The sequence below is a fragment of the Lissotriton vulgaris genome, unplaced genomic scaffold (assembly GCF_964263255.1).
Source record: "Lissotriton vulgaris unplaced genomic scaffold, aLisVul1.2 SCAFFOLD_1053, whole genome shotgun sequence".
NCBI classification, from domain to species: Eukaryota; Metazoa; Chordata; class Amphibia; order Caudata; family Salamandridae; genus Lissotriton; species Lissotriton vulgaris.
In genome coordinates this window covers 706,994-721,364 of record NW_028253052.1, presented here as the reverse complement: position 1 = coordinate 721,364, position 14,371 = coordinate 706,994, and the positions used below count along the sequence as shown (strand labels likewise).

General features: G+C 42.6%; 1 protein-coding gene across 1 annotated transcript in view; it reads right to left on the bottom strand.

Annotated features, from left to right (window-relative positions):
- Positions 1–943: 943 nt before the first annotated feature.
- LOC147661177 (palladin-like) overlaps positions 944–14,371 on the bottom strand; it is a 347,061-nt gene continuing 333,633 nt past the window's right edge. The window contains exon 7 of the mRNA XM_086951261.1: positions 944–981. Coding sequence (XP_086807387.1) covers positions 944–981 — 38 coding nt within the window. The remainder of the gene's footprint in view (positions 982–14,371) is intronic.

The following is a 14,371-nucleotide window of genomic DNA, read 5'->3' as shown; positions in this document are numbered from 1 at the left end:
TGTCAGCCAAGCTTCAGGCACAACACTTTAAAACTATCTTTTTCTTGTACATTACCCCCAGGAAGATAGCGAAGTGGGGGGCAGGTAAAGGGACTCTATGCCCCCGATGCTCGGAATTTGGAGCCAACTCAATCCACATATTTGCTACATGTTCAAAGCTTGGCTCAACACTAGCCAGCGTACAGAAATTCCTAAGCGAAGTTACTACCCAGCATACATCACTAAACCCTACTGTTATCTTACTGGGTACACAGTCTGAAATCCCTATTGTTAAAAGCGAGGCACTAATCTTCATTGCAATGGCAGCATGGCGGATTTGTGATGGCTCCGCCTGGCTTGACTCTGAGTCCCCCTCATTCTCTTAGTGGCTGGCTAGGCTTGTTGCCACCTATCACCTAGAAAAAGCTATCTACGCCAGAAAAGGGCGTAAGGGTCGTAAAAAGGGCTTGGAGGTTTGTGAAAAACTGACAACTTGATTGGAACAGCCGGGATAAGCCCCCGATTGTCTCTGTCTTATCTTATGGCTTGCATTGCTTTGCTTTTTTTGTTTTGTTTTCTTTTTCCTTCTTATTTTCAACACCGCTTGTATGTTCAACTTTGCTCTTGCTCCTATCCTACTTCTACTTTCTCTCTAAAACTTTATAGACTTGTGCCATGCACGTAATCATTAATGCCGCTGGATTACCTCTTCTTTTTTTTCTACTTCATCTCTCCTCTATTTTTTTTTCCTTTCTTTTCTTATTTTTTGTGTGCGCCTTTTTATTCAATTTACACGCTGTTTTTCTTACAGGGTGGGTGGGGGGTTTGCTTCGACTTGAACTGTCATTCTTATGTACTCACTTTCGCAATTGTTAATTTAAAAAAAAAAAGAATTGGTTTTAAACTCATAAAGGTACATTCATTTTGCCATTGTACAGTGAATTCTACTGGAAAGTCTATGTAGTTATACAAACTTACCAGGGACTGCTGATAAATAGGCTTCTGAAAGAGAGGGAGAAAAGAGTGCTATTAGAAAAACATGGAGGGATAGAGCAAAGTCCATCTAGGTTAGCTTACTAAGACAGTTTAATTAAACCGTGCAAAATAATAAATCGATTTAAAATCTTCAAAAAATTCAATATAAACAATTTACCTAAATAGAAACATGCACTAATTTTAAATAACATTTATCACCATTACTAATTCAATTTATTTGAACCACTGCCACAACCAGCGTTACAGAACCAATTGTAAAAATGTCCATTTAAATGACTTTTAATGACACAAGTGAGTCATCTTAACCTCCATAAAATGAGTATATATCACAAGAAAATGACACAGCTGTTATGGTGCTCTACAAAAGTACATACCGTTTCTTTCCCCATAGTGCCTTAGTTTTAAGTTGACTGAAATGGGCCCAAAGATGATCTGTTCTTAACATAGGCCACATCATTCTCAAATGACAAATAAAAAGAAGCATCTCTAACGTAATTTGATTGAGCTGCGGCATTGGCGTATCTTCAACAATGCTTGTAAACTGCTCCTCCTACCTACAAATAGTCTACACACCAATTTTTTGTGTGTGCTGTTGTGAAGAGTTTCTTCCTTCGCCGATACTGTAACACATTTCAACCCCAAGAATTAGCCTTGTGATTATTATATGAGTGTAAACTTAACTCTAACCTTATGTCTTCTGCACAGACAGATATTTGCATTGAAAAAGCCTTCTTAAGTCATTTACAATCCACTAATAGCAATTGGAGCAGCTTTCTATGACTATGCTCTTTACAAAGTTTTCGCAGGCAGTCACCCTCCTTACATGGTGTTTAAATGAACCAAGTCACTCAACTGTAAGTTCATTTCTTAATGCACCACCCAGTTTAAGCTTTCTTTAAAAGTGACATTCATTATTTAACCATCTCAGCAGGGGCAATCCTAAAAGCATCAATCGCCACTCAAAGTCAGTATGCTTTTTTCCAAAAAGTGACAATAAGTTATTGATGTGTTTAGGGTAAGCTTATTTACATTGCATGGTTTTTAAAACGGAAAATGTAAGTTGCTATCTGATCGCCGTTCTATCCATGATTTATAAACTGTCGAATATTACAGCATTTTGGCAATCTTTCTATTCACAGTTCAGGGTCAATATTATGATGCAACAAAAGCCCTGGATAAATCAGAAAAATGTAAAGAAAAAAAGAGGACAGCAAGGATACAGTCTTGTTTCGGGTTACGTAAGATATCAATGTTGTTTCCTAACAGATCCCTTCTAACAGAAGTTCTGGAATAAAACAGTTTAACTATTATCAGTAATAAGAAAGGGATAGCAAGTGATTCAGAGGCCTGAGAGCTACTGACTGGGTACAGAGCTTAGGGGGCTCCTATCATGTACTTTGCAGAGGGGGCCCTCTACTTTGATGGCACCACTGTGATGTGCAGTTCTTCACAAAAGATACATTGAGGTATGTGAAATTTGTGAGAGATACTTCAGTCAAAAGATCTGGTGGGCTGTGCTCAGCCAGGTCTTTTCAGGAGACGAAGTGGGACAATCTGGTAATGAACAAATTACACTCTGGGCCTGATTAACAAAGGTAAACGTACATGTTTGTGTAAGTTTACTTTTGTTTCCGAACTCACAAAACCTCCTTTTAATTCTAAGTTTACGAGTGCGGAGACTCCATACGTAAAAAGATACAACATGAGATCTGTATACCCAATTTAGATGTGGCACCATTCCTTTAAACACAAGAAGTGGCTGGGGAAATGAGGTGGTTGATGTACTGTGTCCCTCTTGCCTTGCTGCACTCGAGACACTTGAGAATTTTCTTTTTTTTTTTGCAAGTCCTCTGTTGATTTCAGAAGAACCTGGATAGCCCCCGTTTGTCACATGCTTTCTATAAGGTGTCATTCGGAAGAAATACGATTTTTGAAATCTGATACCACACATTGGCTAGTGTTTGACATCTCAAGATTTCTATTTGCTTAGAGGAGGAGGCTAAAATGTGTAATTCAGTCTACGAAAATGGCTATGCCCACATAGTTTAATTTGTCTAAATGGATGATTCAGACTATTGTGTTTTTATAGGTCCTATAACCTTGTTTTTAATGGAAATTTCGATAATACTCTTTTAATGTAATTTTAACTGTTTTTATTCTGATGTATTGTTTTTTTATGATGTGAATGATCATATTTTTGATTGAATAAAACAATAACAGGGGCGGCCTTAGGCATGTGCAAGCTGTGCACCTGCACAGGGCCACCAAATCCCAGGGGCCACAACGCCAATATATATCCTTAATATAATAATCCTCTGAGGATGGATACATATTTGTGTGGCGGCCCCTGGCAGGGATTTGGTGGCCTCTGGCTCTGTTCCACTTCCAAACACCCTGGCCCCCCTCTTCACTGGCCTCCATTCTCCGCCCCACCCGTACCCCCTCTTCCGGGGCCCCCTACCTACGCTCCCTGCCCAGGTCCACCATGAGCCTAGAGCCGCCCCTGACAATAATAACAATAATGATACAACATACCTATCTTTTTATGTACGGAGGTCTCCGCCACAACTGCGAGTCTCCGCACTCGTAAATTAGTATTAAAATACAGTTTTGTGAATTCCAAAACAAAGTAAGCTTACACAAACGTGTAAGCTTACCCTTAATAATCAGGTCCTGAGTGTTAGGATTCTTGGTTCCTCCCTTCAAATCAGGACTTGCTTTCCTCGCCAACAAAAGAACTAGACGGGATAGAGGAGACTAGTATGAACTCATCAATAAAATGAGACAGAACCTGTCTTCTTCCTGGCTCAACATCCCACTTGTCTTTCGGATGCTCAAGGCAAGTGGTATTGAAAGCAAATATATATTAATGGTTTACCATTACAGTGACTCTTAAGCAGTCATAGGCTATTCCCTGCAAGCTCACACCTCTTTTCAGTCCAGAACTTGTAGTCTCACTTTATCATAAAATGAGGCATACCAGAATTCAAAGAGATTTCAGTGAAAATAATGAGAATGGAGGAACATTGAGAATATCACTTCTTTGACACTGGACAACTTGGCAGTTAATGTATCACATGCGATGCCAAAAACCGAGTCTGTATTGGATGTGATGTGTCCATTGGAGAATAACCACAATCTCACTGTCTGTCTTCTGTAACCATATTAGTGTCTTAATGACTTAGGAACTATGACAGAGTAAGCGACAAAACTATGAGGGAGGTACATTAGGTCGCAATGGACAGAGCTTGCAGTGGGCAGAGACCCTGCCAGAAAATCTTCAGGCTATTTATTTATTTTGTTTTGCAAAAACAAGCACTGGTAATAAGTCAGGATACCTTACTATAATTTTGAAGGTGTTCTCTTAAGGTAACAAATCACCACAATTTTGGGTACTTAGGGATGTCAATGCCCTTTTCCACTTCTGACCTGTGTCCCTTATTCTGGAGACCTGATAGATTCAGATATTTCATCATCTGACAACAACCCTGCCAACCCTTTGCAAACAGAGCCATACTTTTCACTGGCAACATGAGGTGAAAGGAGAAGCAGAGAAGCTGTGGTCACTGGATTGCTAAAGCTGCCTGCATTGTCTCTGCTGTGTGTCTTAACGTGAAGTACAATTCTGAAGCAAATTAACAGTTAACACACCCTAAATGGCGTAGTTTCAGAGAGGTAGGGCATCCACCAAAATATGATGGGCATCATCCCCACCTAATTTCCAAAGCTCCTCCCCATTAGAGGTAGGGGAAAGTATCAGATGGCTTCACTGTTGGCACCTCCTGACGTCACGGCACAGCATGTCATAGTGAGAGGGGCCTGACCATGTTTGGGGGGTGGGGTTGTCACACAGGAGCAAATTCCCTGCTTGCATGGGTATTCATGTTTTGTTTTTCTCACACAAACTCTTGCTTAGTGGGCTAATTTTAGAAAAATAAAAAAGTTGGCCACGATGGGGTGAAAACAACATGGAGTTTGCCAGTCAAACCTTCCTCTCTAAAGTGCATCGATAATACTATATATTAACCCTAAACTAGCTACCATTTGTTATATTTTATTGTTAATGGGATTGATAACATACACCAGTTATCTCCTAAATATGAACTAAAATAAACATAATAATGGTGCCTGGCATGCTGTAATAAAGTGCATATCTCATAAATATGCAAACCGTTCTTGTATATCATACAGTGTAAATGGAAGGGCCTCTAATGACCTGAATAGTGGAACTGAGGCCTATGGAAACAAATTGCTTTTCTCTGGATCAAAAATGTGGTCAAGTGAGGAGCCAGGAATAAAACTCAGCTGTTTTGATGCTAATTCTGTATTTGAGCCACTGTACCACCATTATTGTTCTTTGAAATCAAAAGCAGCCTCAGAGTTCCCTACAGCCCAGACCTGGCCCCAACTGTCTACTTCTGTCCAGACCTAGGGCTACAGTGCTGAAATGCCCAGACCGGGGCTACAGCAGCCAAGGTCTGACCCACAGTTCCCTTCACTCCACCTCTGGTGTTGCCCTGCAACCAAACCTTGGTCGCTCTGTCGTCTGCTGCCCATAATGCATTTAATGTTGTGTATTTCTCTACCACAAATGCAGAGAAATCCACAGTAGGAGATCTTACTCAGTGGGTGGGAAGTGAAGTGGGTGTTCTAATGTTCGGTTTGCCTTGGAAGTTTGGGACCACACACAAAATATACCTTTGTGTGCATTCCCTAAGTCTGCTCCAACCCCTTTCACTATAGAAATGATCATATATTCTTGCTCCAGGCTTTGTTCAGGGTGTAGGAGAAGGGCTTTCTGCAGAGGGAAAATGTTTTATTATCAGAGAAAAAAAGGTGATTAGCACAGGAAGTTCCTTTACACCTATGTGAATTTCTCCACTTTGTAGAAGCCACATAACCTATTAGATGTGACCTGAAGGAAAAAACTTGTAGGCAGAATTTGCAACACTGTTGAAAACTTCTGCAATCCTGCACTGTTGCCACATGTCTAACATATGTCATAATTTACAATTGAACAATTGACTACCTCTTGTACTCTGTGTTTGGAGACTTATTGGTTTGACCTGCATGACATGCCACAACTGTGCTGCCCCAGTGAGTATGGTGAGGTGATGCATGAATATGTACTTCGTGCAGTTTTCAATCTGTGGTATTATATGTCAGGAACAGTTTTTAAAGCTGTTAGACTTGTGGGCCTTCCCCCCAACTTTTTTTTCTTACGCCTCCTATTTTTGCTGATTTTTTTTGTTGGCCTTAGGACTATGAGCACTTTACCACTGCTAACCAGTGCTAAAGTGTATGTGCTTCTCTACTAAACATGATGAGATATTTGTTGTACTGGTAAGTCTATTGTAAAGTGGGATTCCACATACCCAGGGCCTGTACTTCAAATGCTACTAGTGGGCCTGCAACACATTGTGCCACCCACAAAAGTAGGCTTTCAAATTTGCCTACAGCCTACCACTGCAGTGCCTGTGTGTTCAGTTTACTGCCACTTTGACTTGGCATTTAAAACTATTTCCATACACAATGACCTGGTTACAAAGAACACTATGACTCTTTGTAGTTTGTATCAAGCGGGTATTATGTACTCCTCGGTAGGGCTATGCTCATTTGTCCGATCATGCCAACCTCGGAGTGTTCTCTTAAAAATATTTTTTTTTGTTAACCATCCCCAATTCATCTCATATCCACCAAAGACAAAGTGTGAGGGAAGTCAGAAAGTGCCTCACGTATGCAACATCCGTGGAGCTACTAGTTGGTAATCCTTGCCAAACTACTTGTCAAGCCTTAACTTCCCCCTTTATTGATATATGTCACCCCTAAGGTAGGTCCTAAGTAACTCTAGGGGCAGGGTGCTATGTACGTAAAAGGCAGGACATGTACTTTCATGTGACGCATGACATGGTAATGATGAACAGTGATGAACAGTCCATTTCCTTTTTCACTACAGCGAAGCCTACTCCTCTCACAGGTCAGCATTGCGAATTCCTTTATACACTTTTAAGATGTAATTTATGATCAGAGAGGGGCAGCTTTTTCATGTTCCATATGTTTGCAATGGTAATGATAAATCCGCCTTACTGGTGAAGCTAGATTTAACTTTACTGTTTTAAAAATGCCAGTTTTAGAAAGTGGACTTTTTTCTGTACTTACTGCTCTTTGTGCTTCAAAAAGCCTGCCTCCAATACACGTCTGGGTTGAGTGAAAGCTACACTTTGTGCATTCTCTCTAGAGAGCCACAAACACAGGAAGGTGAGGCTCATCTGCATTCTGAGCACTCATCTGAATTTTGACGGGTCTTCCTGGTCAGGGAGGAATGGGAGGGGCTGACACTTACAGTTCAATAGTTAGTGTCCTGTTCACACACAAAACCCTGGTTTATCCTCCCCACCCCCTGATAACCTGGCAGACAGAACTGGGTTGAAAAGGATCAATGTGCACTTCAGAGAGTTCTTTGGAAGTCACCCCCTACATCAAAGGCATTTTTGGGTAGAACTCCTAGGTCTCTGACCCCCTAAAATTAGAAATTTCTCAATCTTGTACTGAACCTCTGTCAGAAGGACTGGTGTGCTGCTTAAATGACTTAACTGGACTGCTTTTCTGTAAGGACTACTTTTATGGTTGGTGCTCTGCTGCATGCTGCTCCCTGACTCTGCTGGAAGGCGAGTTGGACACTGCCTTCCCTCCATGTGATCTACATGGTCTTATTGGTTTGCCCCCTGTTTTCTGAAGTCTCAGGGACACAAAAGACTTTCTGTAATTTTGCTGGTGCTGCTAGACTCTGCCTTCTGTGAGTCCTACCCATGCCTGAGGTGCCCCCACAAGTTCTGCACCTTAGAAGTGGGTTCTGTAGCTGATTTCTGAAAAAACTGATGCATTGCATTGACTGCGGGAGAAATTCTGCTGTATAGCTCGACAATTATGCAGTAGGCACTTGACGTCTATACTTGCTCCAGCCAAGGTATTTCTTCAGCTGGACCTGTCTGGGTCCTGTAGCTGGCCTGACATTGATTGCAGTCGGCCTGAACTTTCGATTTGCACCTGTCCCTAATGACCTCAAGTAACTTTTTGACAGCTAAAGATTTCCAAGCACTATTTTTGCATTTAATCTTTCAAAATTCATATCTCTACGTCTACTGATTGGATGTGTGTCGTTTTGGTCTTTTTCGACACATAAATATTCTGCATTTTCCTAAACCTGTGTCGAGTCTTTTTGTGCTGTATTCATGTGTTACTGTGTGTGTGTGTTGCACCAATACTTTAGACATTGCCTACTTAGATAAACCTGACTGCTTGGTGCAAAGCTACCAGAGGATGAGCACGGGTTATCTTTTGTTGTGTGTCCAGCTTACCCTGACTAGAGTGGTCATTACTGCCTGGCCTGGGTGCATACCTCAGCCAACCAGGAATCCCATTTATAACAAATGCAATGTTGTTTTGTAGGGTCTTCACTTATATAGAAATGTCTGTAACCCACCTAGAAATAATTATTTTAATTTACAGATGCTAGATGACAATTCAGGTGACTTTAAAAATTCTTACACTAACTGTTGAAGCTGAATCATATTATTATAAGCAGGAACCACAACAAATGCTTTTTTTTGTCTTCTAAGTGATAGGCTAAGCATCGCTTCCACTGACTGCACAACTGTTTTACCTTTTGGCATAGTACAATTTAGCACTACTTTGGGGAAAAGCATTACAACTGTATATCTAGACATATTTTTGGAATGTGAATATTGGTTTCATCACATTTTGCACCACTCTTCGAAGAGCAAATCCTCGTGCTTTTCCTAAGAGCACAACTGTTGATTTCTTCTGATTGCTTGTTTGATTGAAATGCTCATTTTGAAAAGGCACCTATGCTTTAAAAATGCTGCACCAGCCATTCGTTTAGAAGAAAATTGGAACACTCCGGCATGCCAATCAGCAGACATTATGTGTCGTCACTATTTGAATTAGCAGCGGTAATTATAACGATATGTATGACACTATTTGCTATAAACCTTTATGTATCTACAATTTTGTTACAGAACAGTTTTTTACAATCAAACTTTTAAATTGTTGCAAGGTGCAGAGCCACGTGTTAAGGTATAACTAACTAATTTAATGATCACCTTTTATCCTGGTATTCTGGTGTGCAAGACTAGATTGTGCTTAAATATAATTAGGTAGAGGAAAACAGATCCTGATAGTAATGGGGAACGTTTAATAGCCTTCAATTGGTTGAAAAATCAGTTATTTATTGGCTATGGGAACGAGGAAACCGTGGTGTTGCTCTTAGTCTTAGCTTTGCTAGTGTTTAAAAGTTAACATTTTAAATCATTTAGTAGAAATTACTAGATACAGAGTTGCTGCCTAATTACAAAACTCAATTTTGAAAACATTAAACAATTACACTGTTAGATGGCGATGTTGTAATGTAGTTCACTGGACAGAGTACAAGGCGAGAAAAACATTATACATCCTAAGCATAAATAAAAGCGTAATAGTTCAGCGGAGGCTTAGACCCCCACTTTAATGTACTTTTTACATTTCTGCAAAGTTCTTATCCAGCAAGCACCAGAACACCCGATCAAAGGCCTTCTCTGCATCTAATAATAGCAAAATTGCTGGAAGTGATTTACTTTTTACCTTTTCAGCCATGCGGATTTGAATTTGTTATGGGTTTGTCAAGCAATCCTAAAGTGTAACTGTTCAGGATAAATGATCTATGCATTATGTATGCTTGAATATGATGTTTTTTTTTTTTTTTAGAAAGAGTTTTATTTACTTTTGATCATCATACCCATTACTGTATATATTAGTAGTGTACAATATTAAACAATACACATGGAGAAGTGTGGCTCAATGATTAGAGCGGCAGACCCTGATGCAGAGGTCTAGCCCGGGACTAGGGTTCAATTCCCCACCTCGGTGGGTCTTGGGCTCAAAACTCCACGGACCTGATAATTCTCGCCTCGTGCCTATTCCAATCATGGAGTCCCACTCTGCAACTCTGGGCAATAGCTTGCTTAATCTCCACAACGGCCCCCACAACGCTAAGGATGCCTGGCCTCCACCTTGGGGGTGCCCAGGAGTGGACGCCTCACAGGGAAAGCCAGGATGGGTTCCACAACGGTATTCATACACGCGCCTTGAGACCCTTGTGGGTGAGTAGTGCGCTATACAAGTATCAATTTACATTTACATAGTACACTAGAAAAATCGAGAGTGTACAGCAATCAAGGAAGGGTACGGGTAGTGCACATAGACTTGAAGGTAACAATACAATATGGGATTCAAATCTTTGGAATCAAAATGAAGAGTTAATATATAAATGAGGCATTGAGGAACTCCAAATCCTTTAGTTATTCCCAGTGATAGCAGAATACTGAAATACGGGAGCCTTCATTGTCATTCATCTATCTATTCACAGGATCAAATCTCAACAGTAGGTGCATTTTTGTTGCACCATTGATATTTGCATGTGATGGTATGCGGAGGTTGCTTAGGACTTCTTTTTGAGGTTAAATTGGCTTTGAAAATAATTAAACTAAAAGTTAAAATTCCTGCAGATATCCCCAAATGACAAATATTTAGCAACGTGACCGCAGGGCCCTTGCCTGGACGGTGCACAAAATATGGTTATTAAAAAATCACTAGATGTTTGGGCTAACACTTATTGTTCTCCATTGCAATATATAGTTGAGATTGGGTAGTTCTTGTTACATAGGTGGGCTCTGTGGTGAAAGCAATCACGAAGGAAGGGTCACAGGAATAACCTGCCTCATATTAACTTATATCCCTTCACAATATGTCTGCAAAGATACTTATTTGAGTTTTATTGCAAGTCTTGAAAGATACCCTCAAGGTATTAAAATTGATAGCTATGGAGCAGTGAGGATTGAGATGGAGTGTCCGTCCTGGTCACTCACTCACATAAGTACTTTGAAGTTCAAGGGGCAACATACCAGTGTGGCAGCTCACACCACAATCTGACAACCACCACATAGTATCATGCAAAGTTACACAGATGGAGTGATACTGCTGTTCCATGCGGGGTACAGAAAGCCTTCGTAGATTGCAATCAGTGCAATGTGTAGCATTCAGAGCTTTATGTTACTGCTTCAAGATGGGTGGGTGCCGTAAAGTGAGAGCAGCATGGTACTGCATCCAGTCTCATATGTGGGAGGCAGCAAGACTGTGGGGAAGGCATACGCAGGCAGAAGAACGTGGTCATGCATGGCCAGCATCAGCTGAGTTCACCTAACTGAATATATCAGGCAAATACAGGCAGCTCAGATGGTTAGAGGTGTGAATGTGCTGCAGCCATGTCTCTCTATCATGGGAATAACAAGCATTTACAATGCAACGGTTTCGCCTTTGTAAAAGTTAGAGCTATTGGCCTTGTAAATGACACATTTTGTATTCATGTGTGGGTTTTGAAAAAAGATAAATAAATGGCATTGTCATTTACAATGCCAATAGCTTAATCTCTCACAAATGCGAGACCTATTGCATTTGCACACACACACAGAGCACAAAAACACACACAAAGCCACACACACACACACAGACAGAGCCACACAGACAGAGCCACATACACACACAGAGCCACCCACAGAGTCATTCACATAGAGCCACCCGCACACACAGAGCCACATACACAGAGCCACCCTCACACACACAGCAACCTACACAGAGCCACCCGCACATGGAACTGCACCAATCTGTCATCATCACTCAGGTGACCTCGGAATTGGATTACTGAAATTCATCATTAATGCCTCCTGCCTTAATCAGCTTCAAATAGCCCAGATTGCAGCAGCCCGATTGGCCCTTAACACTTCTCGGTCAGGGATGGGATTTGTTCCCTTCACTGGCTCACCATAATAAATGAAATGAAAGAAATCTTATAATGCGCAACTAAGCCCGAAGGCATCAAGGCGCCAAACAGAAAACCATAAACTAAGTATAAACACAACTACGGGTACGCCCTAGCGAAAAGCCAAGTTTTCAAGGCTTTTCGAAACAGCAAGGCGGAGGACATTGATTTAATTTCGTAGCTTAGGAGCAATTGTAGAAAAGGCCCTACCACCCCACTTAATCCTGCGGAAACGAGGTACCACAAGCAGATTCTTTGAAGAGGAGCGGAGCTCTCTCCCCGGAACATATGGTAAAAGCAACTTGTTAACGCCCCCAGCACCTTTACCAGAGAGAGTATTGTAGGTTAGGCAAAGAATTTTAAAAGTAATCCTCGATTCAATTGGAAGCCAGTGTAGGGCCCACCTGGCTGCTGTTGCTGACGCTAATCTGGTGGCGTCCAAAACAAATTTGGCTGCCGCGTTTTGGGCAGTCTGAAGACGCTGTAGCAGGTTCTTATTCATGCCTATGTATGGCGCATTACAGTAGTCAAGTCGCGAAGCGACAAGAGCTACCACCACTTGCTTCCGCGCCTGAGGAGACAGATAGTGCTTTATTTTTCGGAGTATTTTAATAATACCCCAACAGGTCGCCACTGTTCTATTTACCTGCAAAGACATGGAGAGAGCGGGGTCAATTAACACCCCCAGGTTCCGCGCCGACTCCGTGGGTTTGGGACAGGCTCCCAGAGAGGGCGGCCACCAATCAGGCGACCAGATGTTCTGGTTGGGACCGAACACCAAGATCTCAGTCTTCTCGCCGTTCAGTTTAAGTGAATTGTGAATCATCCACAAAGAAACTGCTTCCATGCAGCTATAAGAAAGCACATTGCTGATCTTATTAATATGTGCTGAGAGAGCTCCACGCACAATGTGGGAGAGTTTGCTTCACCCCTCGGGGACCAGGTGTCCGAGTTATTGTCTCGTGTGTGCTCCACACTCAGCTGGTGGAATCTGACACACTCCTGCTGGACACCCTCATACACGAGTGAGGTCTGACACCACAGAGAGGAGGGCGGGGCACTGACCTGGCGGAAGTGTGGGTGGCACAATGTGCATGGGCATGCTTCGGGTTCGAGGTGCTGCATGCAACACTTTATTTTATTTACATGCATAGATATAGCACAATGTGGCATTCACCGTGTTAGTAAGTAGGGGTGGGACACAAGTCTGACTCTCCCTTATAAATTAACCTCGGGTGTAAATTGGCGCTGCATTGACGCCTATGCCCCTCCGTCTGTGACCCCTCTTCACAGCGGACACCTCTTGAAGGTTCTCTGAAGCGCGGATTTCACACACCAGTGAATTCTGATTGCAGGGAGGATGGGGGTGCTTTGGAGATGCCCACAGCTGCAGCCCTGTGGCTGTTTTTTCAGTTTTATGTAACTCAAACTCACACCGAAGGTCTTGGAGGCTTTACATGAAGCACCAGTTACATTACACAAGAACACAACAGACCCCCCCCCCGACCACCCCCCCCCCACCCCCCCCCCCCCTCCCGGCTACCTCGAGGAGCAGAGTGCTTGTGGGGTGGGGGGCCGAGGCAAGAGGACAAAGGTGAAGTGTGAAGGTGAGAGAAGGGGGGCACCTGTGAGATAGTGGTGCACCGTCGCCAGGGAGTGGAGGCAAATGCACGGGGGTGGAGGGGTTTGAAGAAAGTAAGGAGGGAGAGGTCTGAGGGAGAAGCATTTAAGGAAGGAAAAGTTGGGGGTAAGAAAACAAATATGGAAACAAGAGGAACGCGGGGCAAAGGAATTGGGGTGGGGTCAGGCCTAAGCTGATAGATCGTGGAAAGAGGTTTCGGAGGTCAGAAAAAGGCAGGATACGAGAGGAGTGAAATAGCGTAAGAAAGGAGGGAGAAACAGGGGAGACCAGAAGATACACAATAATGTGTGGTGGAGAGACAGGAGACATGCATGGGAGAGTGAAGGAAAGAAGAAAAGGGAGGGGTCACGAAGGAGGCTGGGGCTCGCCTTCCCGTGCCTCTGTGTGGCCGCAGCCCTGACTGGGAGCCCAACAGCGCCTTGAAGACCGAGTGGCATTTCCTTTGCTGCTGGACACAGAGGGGCGGAGGCGGGGGTGCTGGAGCCTTAGCGAGGGGGAGGAGCCTCAGCAGAAGCCTCAGCGAGGGGGGCAGGAGCCTCAGCAAGGGTTGCAGAGCCGGTGGTAAGAGGAGCGCAGATGCGCGCTCACTGTTTACTGAGCCCTTATTTACTTTAAAATAGAGCGACACATATAGCTCCTGGAGGTCTGAGTACACCTCACAAATAAAGATCTGTGAGGTGAATTTTAAATACAGCCCCACCAACAATCGAAAGTTGCAAGACTCCTTAATGTTGATACACAGTTTGGTATGTGTTATGTTACTGTAAATAACTACATGTAATTTAAAATCTAACAAATTCAAGTGTAGGGTAGAGTGCCATATTCATTTAGAGATTGTCCAAGTAAATAAGTTATTTTCGGAGGTTTGTCTAGAAGTGTCT